This window comes from Watersipora subatra, chromosome 6, assembly GCF_963576615.1.
Source record: "Watersipora subatra chromosome 6, tzWatSuba1.1, whole genome shotgun sequence".
Classification (NCBI taxonomy): Eukaryota; Metazoa; Bryozoa; class Gymnolaemata; order Cheilostomatida; family Watersiporidae; genus Watersipora; species Watersipora subatra.
Genome location: NC_088713.1, coordinates 28995707 through 29012983, shown reverse-complemented (window position 1 = coordinate 29012983; position 17277 = coordinate 28995707). Strand labels below are relative to the sequence as shown.

Sequence of the window (17277 nt, the reverse complement as noted above, 5' to 3'; positions counted from 1 at the left end):
TGCATATAATTTTCATATTTCACCACAGACATTTTCATTCACTCGTTTCAAGTCGTACACATATATATGACTTGAAATATGCATAAATAGCATAGTATAGGATAGTCTTACAACTTAAGATAACTTAAGGTGTCTTTAGATTCTCTACTTGTAGGAGATGCAGAATTTGGCATACATGAAACCTTCAAACTCAATTTGAGTCCCCCTCAAAATCTGAGGAGGTTTAGGGCACATTTTGCCTTGATTAGACTATGCTATGGTACTGGAGTTGGGTAAACCTCTCGACAAAGGATAAATTCATTCAATGCATCAGCACAAGTCATGGCCGCGAGATCGTTTTAACAGTTTAATGTTCTGAGGCTACGATAACCGTGCATTTGCCTGAAAACAAAACATATTTTATACCTAATAAACATGTTTTATTGGATTTATCTGCTGGTTACCAGCAGAGTAAAGGCTGGTTCCCACTATATCCCAGATGATTCTGCAAATCATCTGCGGACGCTGAGCTATATTTACCTGTTACGGTTGACAATGACTGAGTGTAATTACTAGAAAACCTAGAAGGTTCCGGAGACGTCAAGGGAAGTGTGTAGATCTCGTAGCTATAGAGAACATCATCACCGGATGCAATTTCTTCGATAGTATAGTTGAAAGTAACAGCAGCATCCGAGACACTGACGCTGCTCTCATTACTGGTCACATTGAGCACCCGACACAACTCAAGGCTCTGTAAAATAAGTAAGTTGGTCAACAATGCAACCCGGTGTCTGACGGTCATTCTGATCAAAACAAAAATACAGAGGGCCTCATCATAAGATATTAATTAGTTCTGGTGTTGGGATCATGAGGCAAAAATGTCATATAGAGGGGTATAGACGCCCATAGTAATAATCTTATGCGAACACACCCATCCAGTAAAAAAGCATCAAAATTTTATACACATTTACTGTATATAAAATTTACATCGTAAAAATTAGCAACAAAATAGTATATTAACCTTAGTAACTTAAAGTTTGTAGTAAATAATATATTAAATATTACAATAAATTCGATATCATTCCAATCACGCACAATCAAGCCTTTACGAAACACGATTAATACTGAAATGAGAGAGAGAGCATCGCAACTCTTTCAGGTGTTGTGGGAGGGATTTCAGCAAATAGCACAGCGGCATCTTCACAACTCCAACGTACGCGGTGCAAACTGTGAGACATTTTTGTTATGTTGTGTGGCGAGGAAAGTGCCGTAGCGAGTGGTCTAATGCCGTAATATTCACTGTTACGACATTAAACCTCTTGTTACGACATTTTCATGGCCTTATTTGTTCTACATCGCAAAGCGAATAAACCGTAAGACAGGTACGATGTAACCCAGGGGTCCATTGTAGTAAAGTAGATTCAATAGCCGCTTCCATAATGTCTATTACTGCAAGGCGAATAAACCGTAAGACAGGTACTGAAACACTGATCATACCAGAAACACCGGACATACCAGAAACACCGGACATACCAGAAACACCGGACATACCAGAAACACCGGACATACCAGAACTTAAACTTCCTAGGTCAAAACAATTGTGAAATGAGCAGCAGAGCTAAAAATAGACAAAGTCAGCAACTCCAGATATTAACAGAGTGCCAGTAACTGGTATCAACAAAAATATTGTAATTTATACTAGTGACCTTCGTAAGAGCTAAAAGTGAGAATATTTCCATCCATATATAAATAGGCTGTTATCATCGTACAAAAATGGCAGTGCACTTTATTAGTCAATAGTATGCTGTGTTATATTTGACTACAGTATTTCAAAATGGTGGCCTAGCTTGTTAAAATTAACTTTATTTGGAAAAGTGTCAACTCTAATGGCTGAATGAACAAAATAAAGGTGGTATTGCATGGCATGATCTGAGTGATTTATAAATGCCTGCGCTGGCTAATACCTTAGGATAGAAACCACCAACTTACGTAACAATTGACAGAGGAACCAATTTAAAGTGATCAATTGACAGAGGAACTGATTTCAAGTGACCAATAGCAAATTACAAACAAGTCTTTAATTAAGACCAATGAGGGATAATTTTACTAATATTGGCACCTGTACTTACCCTGCCATCCAAGTAACGATAGATTTTCAGCATATACCCTTCTGCGTCATACAAGTCTGAAAGAGGATAAATACAGCTATACTAATAATAATAATAATGCAGAGTGAGATCCTATCTTATAACGTTAGCTATGGAGACAATTGCGAGATCCACTTCCGGCCTTCTACACAATACTAAAATGATATGCGACCTTATGACCTTTGACACAATACTGACATGACCTTATGACCTTCTAGACAATACTAATATAAATGGGTATGACATGAAATAACTGTTCTCAAAGGTCAGTAATGTTCTCTGTTGGTGTTTCAAATTCAATCATATGAAGGATCAAGTCATCTGACAAAAAAATTAAAATTTATGATGTTTCACTTTATTGGCAGATTCAAATAATTAAAACTCTTGTCAAATTTTACAATATTTTGTTAGAAAGTATAGATATTTTTCTCTCACCATTGTTTCAAGATTAAAATTGATAAAATTTGGTCACAATAAAAATGATTGGAAAAGAGACTTTTCCACAAAAGACAGGCCCAGTTGCGCATGTCTTATAAGGGTAGATGTTATTCCTGTCTCCACCAAGGTCCTTTCATGGATAGTGAACCCCAACCTGTTGTTTGCAGTTCAAGCATGCTAGACCAGTAGGTCTCGATTCATGGCATAAATCAACCAATAGTAAACTTGCTTCAGCTTGACTATTTGCCTGAGGAGGCTACCTGGGCACCTTGAAGCCTACCTTGAGCGGATGGAGCATTCCATGAAATCGTCAAGCTGTTAAAGTCATTACAAGGGCTCTTGAACACAAGGCCAGTGTGATTGACGACTTGAGAGAATACGCTCCTTTCTATTCTAATATTACTTTGACCAGAGCATTCATCTGCAAAAGAGGTAGACTGATGAGTTTACCAAACAATCAAAGGACACAGGACAGCAACAGCGAGATTATGAAACCAGACCTTGAGAGAATTTATAAAGCTGTTTCTTGAGCTTGCATTCAATCATTCTCTCTGGAACTTATTTCATATTCACTGAAAACTATGAAATGTTAGTCAACCATGTTAAAGGTAATAAAATGGTCTAATATGGAGGGACTAGCATAAGTTTGTAACAAGTAGCTTATTTTTAATGAGACAACAATAGATAAAACAGTGATAGCACACATTTTTACAAGAAAAACGTCAGAAATAGTTTGGTATAAATGCCCTTTATACGCCTATATTTTCTAAATTTATAATAATTTGTGATGTAATCAAAGGAATAACGACTCCAATTAGAGATATATTTGAAAGAATAACAACTCCAGTTAGAGATATATTCTTAGAAATAGCAAATCCATTTAGAGGTAATGTAACACCTATTGGTGACATATTGACAATTAGTTGGACTGGAAACAGTAGTAGGACAACTAGTAGGCAGCACATGTACATATACCATTGTTCGCGATTGTTCTGTATATATGCTATTGTTCTAGATTATTCTGTACGTATGCCACTGTTCGAGACTGTTTTGTATATATGCTATTGTTCTAGATTATTCTGTACATATACCATTGTTCTATATTGCTCTGCACATATACCATATTCTGTACGTATACCATTGTTTTATATTGTTCTGTACATATACCATCGTTCTAGATTGTTCTATAAATATGTCTTTGTTCTAGATAATTCTATACATAATTATGCTATTGTTCTAGATTGTTCTATACATATGCTGTTGTTCTAGATTATTCTGTACATATGCCATTGTTATAGATTGTTCTGTACATACGCTATTGTTCTAGAATGTTCTGTACATATGCTATTGGTCTAGATTGTTCTATACATATGTCATTGTTCTAGATTGTTCTGTACTTATGCTATTGTTCTAGATTGTTCTAAGCATATGCCATTGTTATAGATTGTTTTATACATAGGCAGTATGAAGCTATATGACAATTATAACTGAACTGCTGCCAACTGGTTTATCAAATACTCATTGAAAATATTTATAAATAATAATTACAAAGTCCAAATGAAAAGATATAACAAGCTATAACCTAGAACTTTCTCTTTGTGTTTCCATAATTATGTCTAAACTCGAATAGGCTTTTTAAGGTGAAGTTAAAGAGAGCCAGCTGCCTCGACAACCCAAAGATTGACGACACGACTGGGCCGATCATCGGCTTGATGAGAACCTGGTCGACCGAGAAACGGTCTCCGACGCTGACAGACTGAGAGACCGATGGATGGAGCCTGTATGAAACAAGATGGTATATAAGGAGGCTGGATCGCTGGCAGTCTCTGGCATGTTGTTCTTCGTATGCTATGCGCCCACATTGAATCACAAGTATTCATATATGTTCTTGATCAATACATATTTATCTTATTGCCTTGCAGTCGGTGGTTTTGATTATTGTAGAGCAGTAGAAGGGACACAGCAGTTTTCTTTACAATTAGCCAAAAACATAGTGATCAGAGCTGAGAGAGAGGGAGTGACCATGGGCACGACAGGGACACGGCAGAAGGGACAGGCAGTTTTCATCATAATTAGACAAAAACATAGTGACCAGAGCTAATTACTATAACAGAGAGAGACAATGCATGGTAATAATACAGGGTACACTAAACATTAAAGGATGACAAATCATAAACAATACATTATGGATATGCCTACACAGGATGGTAAAATAAAAATGGTCAGTAGGAATCATGTATTTATAATAACACTAGCACCCTGGCAGTCACACACACGCTTAGAGACCCTCCGGTGTAATAACTAACTGCGTAAGTACTCCGATAAACAGCAAGGAGTAAGATTAGTGCAGGTGGTGTATTGTCAGTCTACCAAGCTGACAGTCGTGAGTTCAAATCCTGTTAAGAGCAATCTTTTTCCAAACCTCAAATAGTAGCTCCAGATAGACGAACGAACACGGTTTTTATGATAGCAAATGTTATAGAAAATATTCTCTGCATTACTTCTTAAACATTTTATTATTATAAGCTTGTTGAGACATTTACTACGAGTGTTCGTAGATTTGTGATTTGAACACAGGTTGTCTAATATTGTTAGCATGTGGAAGAGGCAGAACTAAAAAAAGTTGAACAGTCTGATTTTACCGAATACACGCAAAAGTTTTTGTTCCTTAAAAGTGCTCGTAGCCATGTAGTTTAAAAACAAGCATATTTAGAAATGCCTTTCTATGATTACGTACTCCGAATATGCGGCTTGTCTCACCTGTCAAACTAATTACTAATACTCCACGTTGACAGTGATTGAAGAGGTCACATGGCACTCTATTTATACTACTCACTGCCAAGCAAAACATTCCAGATATGGCAGCTAGCCAAATTGCTACTCCTGTAGTTTTTCTGGTCATTATTTAACCCAGAACGCTATTAACTCTATACCAGTATGTTGATACTGGATGAGGATTCTGAGGTGGCGCATATAAAAAATATAGCCATGTTTTTACAACGCAGAGTTGCAGTGACTGCTAAAACAATTTTTAAAGTCAGTTAGAGGGCTAATGTATTAGTTGTATGAGAAAAATATTGAATTGTAAGAGCTGATAACTCCCAAAACAAATTTGTCATTTGCAGGGTGAAACTTATCTGTTTTAAGTTGAAAAGGATACACAGATGGGGTGACCAGACCAGCACCTTTTAGTGATTTTCGGCGGCTAATTAGCCAAAATTGCAGTCTAAGCTCATTCACCTGGAGTTTCCAACAACTAATTTACTAGCAACTAGCGCACTGTACAATGCAATCAATGCAATGTACATACAATACATCTATACATTGTACATATCCACACGCGAGTTGTACAACACAAACCAGAAAGACTTGAAATAGCCACAGACTGTTTTGTACAACGCAAAGCAACTGTTAAAACAATTTATTAACTATTAACTTATTAACAATTTTATTAACTTCATAACTACTTTATACCTTCAATCAAACCTTCTATTCATCTGCCCAAAGCCACACTTGGAAGTTAAGATAAAAAGCATCACTCGGGAATCAAACTCTGATGTCCGGCCATATATAGAATGGTATATAGTAGCCGGACACCCGATCATCTGCACCATTCGACTACCTTGCTGTATCTATATAAATCTCAAAGTTTGTCATCGCCTGTAGTCGTTCGCTGCCTGTAGTCGTTCGCTGCCTGTCTAGTAGCAAGTCAAGTTTATCAATGAAAATATGTATCACAGAAAAATATGTATCGGTTGATTCCTTTTGTAGGGTGAGAAACTTGTGAAAGGGAGGCTTAGCATTGGGTTTAACAAAGGGTAGGTTTAGCAATACGAACACTGGACTGCTCAAATTAGCCATTGGCAATGTGTCATATAGCACATATGGCAACGATATCGTATAGCTGTAGCTACAGCTATACGATATCACCAATCATTAGATGTTAAACCAATCACCAAACGTTAGACAAATCACCGTAAGGTCAATTGCCTAGGACCGACTGTCCAGGACCGACCCTAATCATGAATCCCTATATACATGTATAAGGGATGCAAACACATCTTCAGGCGCAAACACACTAGGCTACCCTACAGGATGAATTTATTCGCTGAGTTATATTTCACGAAAATTGTCTTTTCATGCATATTCGCGGATGAATTTATTCGCGGCTGAAAACTGCCACTCTCTAGGAAAAGTTAACTCTATTATGTCTACCAATAGAGTAAACCTTACGCATGCATGGCTGCGCGCATTGCGCGTTTGGTTTTCTATTTAGCTTACAACTACGGGTGGATCGTGCTAAGCTATAAATTCTTTGCCGCGTTCAGAGGTTTTCACGAATATTCATAGATTTGGAGGCCTTTGATGAACCAACAATTTGTGGTAAGTAATGAGTTTTTCAGATTTACTAAATGAGTTGAATTTTACTTTGGTTCTTTGGTAAAACGCAATATTTATTTTTCCATCCTTACCGCTTCATTATTTGGTTTAGTGTGAGAGAGATTTTTCATCATACACGGAAGAACAAACAATTGAATGAACAATGTCATTCTTAGAAAATCACCAATCATTCAGGGAGGTCTTGAAATTGAGATAGAAGTGGCCGCAGCTGCTAACGAGGAGAATATACAGTATATGTTTTAAAAAAGGAACAAAAATGCCTTTACGAGAACAAATCTTTGGCCAGCCGGCAGAACTTTACAATAGTAAGCCACAAGGAGATTTCTGATGATAACTTCCTTACCAGCCATGTAGTAGCAAGAGAATCGCCTTTAACATCTACCCAAGACAGTGACAAAGCTGCTATTACCAAAATAACTAGTCAGAGAGCACCATTACACGCTAGTATTCACTTATCAAGAGTACCAGTTTAATTTTATCGCTAGATAACCGCCATAATGACTAAACTGTTTCTATTTACTCCATTCATCGTTTGTAAAATTTTATTTGTATTTGAAGTATTTTATTTGTACACTCAAGTTTGTAATAAATTATAATATATCTACACATGAAATAAAATATACAATTTAATCATGTTTGCTGCAGCGATATCAAGGAGTTGTTGTCGATGAAGGGTTCTAAGTTGACTGGTTGCTTCTCTGCCAATATTTCTGCCTTGATGAATATTACTTCTGTCTCTAGTTTTCGTAATCGGAGTAGGTTGTTTCGTTCTCAATCTGCAGTAAACACAAAAAAAGAAAAAAATATTAACAAGTGTCAAGGAAGTACAAAAACATTAGCTGAAGTATTTAATGAAAGCGATCAGTTTTTAAACAAAAGAATTAACTAATGCAGTTATTTGCAAATCAAATACATACCATAATGCCCAGATCAGAATCATGAACGTCCTCAACTTTGGTATTTGAAATTAATGGAGTTGAGTTCAATGTAAAAAGACTAGGAGAGCTTTTTGCGATGATGAAGCCATGCCGAACAACATGTAAAAACCTTGAATAATTTTGTAAAGTTTGCTGCAATAGCAATAAAACTCGAAGCCTGGCGACGATTTTACAGAAGTTTTGGAACTCGGCTACGTTTAGTACTTCTGCCTCGCGGCTATTTTCGCTATGACGCCGTTCTGCATATCTTGTGACAACCTTGAATAATTTTGTAAATAAATGTGATGCAATGGCAATGGTGTTAGCTCAAAGCCCAGGCAATGATTTTAAAAATGTTTTGGAACTTAAGTACGTTTAGTATTTATATTAAAAACTAGCCTAGAGACTAGTTTTCAATTTGATGCAGTAGTTATTCTCCCTTGTGATTAAAAATAGAACTAACTATTCACGGAATTTAATAATTCGCGAAATTGACTGTTCGCGAAATCACGAATTTTTATGACCAACGAATATTTTCATCCTGTAGGGTATTGTATGGACTAAGGAAGAGTTGATAACGCTGGAAGAGAGATATAGCAGAACAATCGGCTGCTAATAGAACAATAGGCTGCTAATAGAACAATAGGCTGCTAATAGAACAATAGGCTGCTAATAGAACAATAGGCTGCTAATAGAACAATAGGCTGCTAATAGAACAATAGGCTGCTAATAGAACAATAGGCTGCTAATAGAACAATAGGCTGCTAATAGAACAATAGGCTGCTAATAGAACAATAGGCTGCTAATAGAACAATAGGCTGCTAATAGAACAATAGGCTGCTAATAGAACAATAGGCTGCTAATAGAACAATAGGCTGCTAATAGAACAATAGGCTGCTAATAGAAAAATAGGCTGCTAATAGAACAATAGGCTGCTAATAGAACAATAGGCTGCTAATAGAACAATAGGCTGCTAATAGAACAATAGGCTGCTAATAGAACAATAGGCTGCTAATAGAACAATAGGCTGCTAATAGAACAATAGGCTGCTAATAGAACAATAGGCTGCTAATAGAACAATAGGCTGCTAATAGAACAATAGGCTGCTAATAGAACAATAGGCTGCTAATAGAACAATAGGCTGCTAATAGAACAATAGGCTGCTAATAGAACAATAGGCTGCTAATAGAAAAAGGCGCCAAAAGATGTTTGTCAAGACCATCGACTCTTCCAACCAGTTTAACTAAAGAAATCATTCTATATGGATGACTATTTTAGAGCCTAACATTTAATGATCACGTAAAGACCAAAGATAAAAACTGTTAAAAAACATAATATAGTATATAAAGTATTTATAATATACCATATAATATATATAATATTATACTATACAATGTATATATAATATTATACTATATAATGTATACATAGTGTATATAATATGATACTACACAATGTATATATAATATACACTGTATATAATATTATACTATACAATGTATATATAATGTATAGCTGCACAATGATCGCGTTAATTAAACGATTAACGCAATCAATACAAATACACGATTAACTGCGTTGAGCCAATTAATTTTCAGATAAAATGCAACCGAGGTGATGATCATAATGTGGTTCTTTGGTATTGTTTAATATATTGTAAAGGATTTGGCAAGTCTTTCCTCAGGCACGATCTAGATAGTAATAAATGTTGCATAAATTGTAAGAGAAGTGAGTACGGTTTTTCGTTTGTTTTATTCCGAAGGAAATTAGTTGTGGAACTGCGACTACTCTGCTCTCTTAGGGAGAGCGCTCCCATATACACTACATATATTTTCCCCGGACCGTTTAATGCAGGGTTTCCCAACCTGGGGTACAAGTACCCCTAGGGGTACATTTTAGAAATCTAAGGGGTACAATACAAGTTATAAGCTTAATAAGTTTTTGGTTTGTTTGGCTCTAATTATTAATAACTTTGCTGAAACCACTGCTATAGAGCTATTATTGGTACCATTTTTAAGCCAACTAGTTTTGCCATTCAGACAAACTTAGGCAAGCATCGGCCCTACACGCAAGGTTGTTTCGTCAATTATGTCAAGGTTGCGATGCAGATCATGAAAACCTCCTTAACTACACAGAACTGAGATGGCTTTCTAAAGGCAACGTCCTGAATTGATTTGTGGGACTGATTGATGAGATTGCAGCTTTCTTTGCTACACAGACTTCTGAGAAAGCTGCACAATTCTGTGAGAAGTTAAGGTCTTCAGAATGGAAATGGAAAGCTGCTTATCTGAGAGATATCTTCTTAAGATTAAACACTGCCGACACATCCCTTCAAGGAAGCTCAACCACCATAATTGATTTTACAGACGAGCTTAGAGCATTTATCATGAAACTAGAGATGTGGAGAAAGTCAATGCTGGATCATTTGATGTTTGATAGCTTGTCAGAAGTATTGCCTTCACATGATTCAATTTTATTCATGAAAGATCTGGTTGCAGACCACCTCTCTCAGCGAGCTTGCTAGTTTCAACAACATTTTCCTGATTTGAATGACACAAATTTGAAGTTGGCTAGAAACCATTTAAGTTAAATGTAGCTGATATTGACATGCAAGAAGAGTTGAATATTAAATCATTATAAGTTAATAATAATGATATTAATAATTATTAAGGTCGTATTAATAAGACCTTTTCAATGACTCTGGTGCACATGATAGATTTGAAGATTGCGTTCTTAGCAAGTTCTGGTGCTCATTGGTAACATCCTACCCAAAGCTTTCAGAGGTAACTTTAAAAGTGTTGCTCATATTTCCTAGTAGTTGTAAGTGTGAGCAAAAGTTTTCCTCACTTTTGTACATGAAAAGCAAATATCGCTCACGACTAAATGTTGATGACGACCTCAGAGTTTCATTATCTGTTACTGAACTGACCACCAAACAGCTCACTGATGCAAAGCAGGCACAGCCTTCCCATTAGACTGGCCAAAATAAAGTGCGAAAGTAACAAAACACTGCGATGTATAAAAGTTGTGCTGCATAGTTATCATTATTTTAATAAATAGCAATTTCACACAATACCACATTTCTTTACCTGTTTAAGCGACACATTTCAATAATGCACCCATGTCATATTAATGAAGTTAGACCAATAATACCCTTGATTGAACTGTGTTTTCTAAAGGGGTACATTTTTTGCAATAAGACACCCAACGGGTACCTAGGCAACAAAAGCTTGGAACCCCTGGTTTAATGGAACCAGGTAGGAAACCGTATAAGAATAAATGATTTATAGAGTCGCTAACACGTTGGCTTAATTACGGCCAAACTAACGAAGTATTAGCAATAATACACATAATAAAGACAGGCACAATATGCAAAATATATAGAGTAATTATATGCAATTAAAACACATAATAAAACAGACACAATATTCAAAATATATATAAGAGTAATTATACGCGAGTATGAACTATAAAAATTTATCAGAATTTATTTCTGATAAATTCGTATGGCCACGAATTTATCAGAAATAAATACGTGGCCTAGCGTCCACCAAAATATAACATTAACATAGCAGGTTACTACCATTTAATTTATGACAAGCAACACTTTCTTACCAATTAAATACAACCACAATTATTTTACACTCAACTATAAAAACACTAAGTGAGTCACTAACATAAAACTTGTTTATGCAACAAAATAAGCCTGTCGATCTAGTTATCTAGTTGTAAGCAGCTGTGTCATGTCGTTAGTTATTTGAACATGTTTCTAGATAATAGCAGCAAAAGCGATTTTAGTATTATTTAATATTTTACAGTCTATTTTTTGTTTATATTTTAAAAACATTTTTATGTAAACTATACAAGTTTTTTGATTTAAAAAAAAATCACAATCATATTTCAGCTTTAGAATAATAGTAGTTTAAGATCGACACTTTATTGGAACATAAAAACAGAAAATTTTCCTCCGTACTAGCTGACGCATTTTCAGACGATGTTGGAAGCATAAACAAGAATGTGAAGTGCAATATATGCCAAGACGAATTTGCCTACCACCACAGCATATCATCATTAAATATCATTTAACTAACTCTAATCATACCGCTCAGAATTTATCACCGGCTGTCGCAGACAATAACTACTACTATTGACTACAGCCAATACTCTCCCCTGTGAGCGGCTATTTTTTAAAGCTGGCAATATTGTATGTAGGAAAAGGGCATTTCTTCATTGGGATAATACAAATAAACTATGCTGCCTTAACTTTTGGCCGGCTTAATTATAGACTTTCATGGACTACTTTCATATTCATAACTAACACATTGTAACTTATAAACATTGTACATAACATGTACTTCTGTTAACAATAATTGTCTCAAATATAATTAACTAGTATGTAGCTGTATTATTTGTTTTCGAATATACAGGTTTTTGCGAGATTAATTCTAAGATTAATCGAAGATTAACTGGTTTAGACCAGTTATTAATCACGATTAATTTTTTAATTGTTGTGCAGCCCTAATATAATGTATACAAAACTTTATATACAATACAGTATATATATATATATATATATATATATAATCGGTAAAACGGACTATTACATTAGATAAAGCATTTTATTACTGATAGTTTCACGCTTGCTGAGAGCTTTGAACGGTACTTTGACTGCAAGCATGAAACTATAAATAATGAAGAGTTTTATCTAAAGTTATAGTCTGTTTTACTGATTTTAACAATGAGCACTCTGCTCGGATTTTACGCTTCTATATACATGTATATATGTAGTAGCTGTGCCTCCCGGCGTTGCCCGTGTATTAGAAATCAGCTTATAAACAATGAGAGGTAATGAGAGTTGCCTGCCATGTGTTATTAGCCTGGCACATTACCAATGGATAATTTGAGTAATCTTACTAATAGGAGCTACCGCTTCTCAATGATGCTTCTCGTGCCTATTTGCTCTCAGATAGTGACATCTATTACCTAACAAATCTATCAAGCTAGTGTGGTTTAGTTAGTAAGGTGTCGGACTGGCTAATGGGAGGTACCTACATTGTAGATCAAATCTTTTGCTTTACGGTTTCTATATTCCAAGATTTTAATAGCTATAGATTGACATATACAACGGCGGTTGACCAACATTGAGAGAAATATATATATAGACCTGTCTCTAAGACACATAAGTTTCTTGATGTTTGACTGTACTAAACGTGAAACAAGAATTATAAAATTCGAGACACTTTATGATTGTATAGAACTAAAAACATACCTTTGTCTTCTGAAACCAGACATGAAATGGTCTTCTAAAAAAATCAAAGACTGTCATTAACAAATTGTAGCCAAGCAGAAGACATCTACCCGCAACTGTTGGTATGATTATTTGATCTAAGTACACAAAGAAAAAAACAGTGCCATAGCTAACCATTGCTACATATAAACAGACAGTGTAAATCCTGAGATCTGCTCAAATCCTGCTCAACAATATAATTTTTCCTACTAAACTGTTTTTAAGTTGTCAGGGGCAAGAAAGCGAAAGACAGCTTGTGAATGGCTAACAGCAAAGTAAGAAGGGTAATGATGGGCTAACAGGAAAGGTAAGAGAGGTTGTGATTTGCTAACAGCAAAGTGAGACAGGCTATGATTTGCTATCAGTAAGGTAAGTCAGGTTATGATTTGCTAACGGCAGGGTAAGACAGGTTATGATTGGCTCACAGAAGGGTACGACAGAGAATGATTGCCTGACAAAAGGGTAAGAGGTCGTGGTTGGCTAGCAGAAGGGTAAGAGAGAATATGATTGAACAACAGAAGGGTAAGAAAGTTTATAATTGAGTAACAGAAAGGTAAGAAAGGTTATGATTGGGTAACAAAAGGGTAAGAAAAGTTGTGATTGGCTAACAGAAGGCAACAGCAAGTTATGATTAACCGAAGGGGTAAGAGAGGTTGTGATTGGCTAACATAAGGGTAAGACAGATTATTATTGGCTAACAGAAGAAGAAGAGAGCTTTGGAACTGTTTTGGGTAATTTGAAGCAGAAGATTTGCAGCCACATCAGAAGTATTAAAGTTTCACTGCAAGAGCTGAGGCTATCAGATAGTGAATCCTGTTGATTTCAAGTTTTAAGCTACTAAAGATCATGGTGATATACATAACAACAAAGTAGAATCAGCCAATCATATTCAAGGATTGCTGACTGCTAGCTTATGTCAAATTATTGCCAATTTTAAAGTTTCCAAAATGGTCAGGGAATGGTTACTGGCTTAGAACTTACAGAGGACTCTGTGGTGCACGGAATGACATTTGCAAAGCTGGGTAGAACACAGGAAACACAAAGAATTAATCCGATGGAAATGGTGTTCAGCAGCATAGTGAGATCAGGACTGGTGGAGCGAGCCACACCTACAAAAAATCAGACGATGACATGATACAGGATTAACAATGTGAATCACTCAACAATTGTCTAAGTTGGAAAAATGTAGTCACTTTTTACAATTAAATTTTGATGCATGGTTTTAATTTAGCAGAAACAATTGCAAAAATGACTCGACCAATGATAACAATTGTAACAGTGACTCGACCAATGATAAAGTCAGCTTTTCGCTAGAGTTTGATGTACAGTTTAGCTTCAATCGGCGAATCTCTGAAGTGTCTTCATCTTGGTTAACGAGTTTTCTAGCAACTAATGCTAAGATCACCTTGTTGTTTAAAAAAGGATCAAAAATGGTGTCTAGCAATTATAGACCTATATCAACTCAACTAGTTTTTTCAAAAGTTTTTGAGAAAGTCATGAACACTCAGGTGCTGAACCATTTGGAAACACACATCATTATAGCCAAACATCAATATGGGTTTCAAAAAGGGAAAGGCACACATAATGCTCTAACCGATTTTTTAAATCAGTCTTTTCTGCTTTAAATGGAAAAAAACATTGTCCTAGGTATTTTTATTGACTTCTTGAAGGCTTTCGACACCATAAATCAATCTATTTTGCTTTTAAAACTTGCAGCTTATAATTTTTCATGTAGCACTGTCAAACTACTTAAAAGTTACCTTTCTGATAGAACTCAGTCAGTATATTTAAATAAATCTACTCTATCAGAATTACAACAAATTGAATGTGGGGTTCCACAAGGTTCTATCCTTGGCCCTACATTGTTCCTTCTCTATTTATTATTCGAAACCCTTCTCTACTATTTTGTTTGCTGATGATACAAATCTGTTTTTACTAACAAGAAATTAAATGATAATATCCACGAAATCAATTCAGCTTTAGATAAAGTTCAAAATTGGTGTCCTGCAAACAAACTAACCCTTAACATTGATAAAACAAATGTTATAATAATCAAAATAAATTCAACGAAAAGCCAATAAATAAAGTTACAAATGTGAAATTCTTAGGAGTAGTTATTGACAACTCATTAAACTGGTCTTCTCATATTGATTATTTGAGAAGTCAACTGCATAAAAACATGGGTATAATTTTCAAAGCCTCAGAAATTTTTCCAACTGACATTTTGACATTGCTTTATAACAGTTTAATAAACAGTAAACTAATTTATTGTTTAGAAGCATGGGGCAATGCTGCAGAGTGTAACTGCGACAGGTAACTTACCAGTTGTCCAGTATTTGGAATGACTTACCAATATCGATCAGGTACATTGAAAATTCAAATCGTTTTAATATTGCTTTAAAAAGGCATCTACTTGACTCATTGGGATGGATTTAGGTCTTAATATGTGAACATTATTATATTAAGAAAATTGTCAACTCGGTCCCTGCACCTTGATTAGCCCTGCTACTGCGCGCGTGGGCCTTCATCACTCCCTATTGTATTATGATTGCTTATTCATACATGTATATTTATTTAGTTTATGTCTCTGTGTGCATCTGTTTTTATGATGAAAATAAACTCAAATCAAATAATAGCAACCGCACTCTACAATCATTACATTATCATGAATGCTGAGAATGACTTGGACTCATAAAATCCTAAGCCGTATTGACAATTTTGACTTTGGGAGCCCATTGTGCACTATATAAAATGCTTCATTTGTGTTGAAAATGATATGACTACGTATATACTTCATTCCATCATTTATATTTAAAGTAGAGCAGAGTGAGATGACTCGTCGTCATTATGTTGTGGTTATAAAAGAGAAAATCTTTTCATGAAAGAAAAACCTTTACTTCTGATTCTCTCTCTTTCCCGAGTATTATAAATCAATTCTATGCATAGCTAATGGTTTGCTAATAACCATTAACAAACTTACTGTTGTTAACTTATTGTTGTTCTTAAATACTTATTCTTAAACTGCTGGCAGACAGTCTGTTAGTGAAGTGAACTGATTAACTTCACAACACTGTCTTATATACTTTCACTAATGGATGCGATAGACTAACTCTGTTATTATATTCTTATATCACCCTGTATTACCACCTCACTAATACAAGTATGTTGAAGAAAAAGATCAATTGTTGTGAGTCAGAGCTATAGTCTCAATTAGGCCTACTCAGCTTTAATATCGTACATATGAAACCTGTTTAAAAAGATAATAAAAAATAAAACAGCTTATCAAAATTTCTTAAACGCCTTTCAAACATCTTCTAATTCAATTAAAATGTTACAGGGCGAACGAGGTACTGCTTTTACAACCTACCAGCACTATTAGCAAAAAACTACTCTTTTATACTACATCAAAACAGCTCATGCTAAAGGCAAAAAGAGTTCTCACGTCCTTTTGCCTTTAGAAGCTCTCAGTGAGAACAATCTGATGTGATCTTAAAAATGAATCATACACATTAGGCTTTCTATATACATTAATAAGTTATATAAAAGTGTTATTAGTGATGTTATACTTACAATTCCACAATAACGACTATCGTGCTTACAAATTACGTATCATTTTCATTGCCCGCCGTTTCGCCAGTGGCGTACAAAACAAAAGAAGCGTGATTACATAAAACAAAAACAACAAACTTCCTTGTACTTGACCACGTTTTTTATAAGATAGGTTTGCGGGTACCAAGTACGGCTCTGTAGGTACGGGCGGTGTCGTATAGTTTCACCGAGTCCCGTGATCAAAAACCGGAAACAAAAACGCTTGATTCGAAACAAACCCGATCGACATAATGATCTCTAATGGAATATTCATACCGCGCTCTCAATACCGCTCTTTTTTGCCTTTACTTTACGTTTTTACAAAAACGTTATTAGTAGCTTCTTGTAGGGAATTTTGTTTTCTTTCAAATGGTTTATGATAAAACAATCAATTTTAAAGCGACTGCTAATGGGGGTAGCTTTTGTTGATTAATGTTGCGGCCTCTCCATTATAACTTATATAAAAAATAGTAGGCGTGGCCTGTTTGTTTGGAATCGACCGAGCTCCCGCATGCTTCTG

At 35.4% G+C, this 17277-nt stretch overlaps 1 protein-coding gene and 1 long non-coding RNA gene across 2 annotated transcripts in view; both read right to left on the bottom strand.

Moving 5' to 3' along the window:
- Positions 1 to 2740, bottom strand: part of LOC137398196 (uncharacterized) — a 43732-nt gene extending 40992 nt beyond the window's left edge. Inside the window, exons 1-3 of the mRNA XM_068084302.1 lie at positions 2719 to 2740; positions 2109 to 2164; positions 520 to 730 (exon numbers count right to left, since the gene is read on the bottom strand). Coding sequence (XP_067940403.1) covers positions 520 to 730; positions 2109 to 2164; positions 2719 to 2740 — 289 coding nt within the window. The remainder of the gene's footprint in view (positions 1 to 519; positions 731 to 2108; positions 2165 to 2718) is intronic.
- Positions 2741 to 2853: 113 nt separating this feature from the next.
- On the bottom strand, positions 2854 to 14259 carry LOC137397918 (uncharacterized). The gene is made up of 3 exons (XR_010978929.1): positions 14151 to 14259; positions 13152 to 13185; positions 2854 to 2985 (listed from the first exon to the last, which is right to left on the bottom strand). It is a non-coding gene; the product is annotated as an uncharacterized lncRNA (long non-coding RNA).
- Positions 14260 to 17277: the final 3018 nt, after the last annotated feature.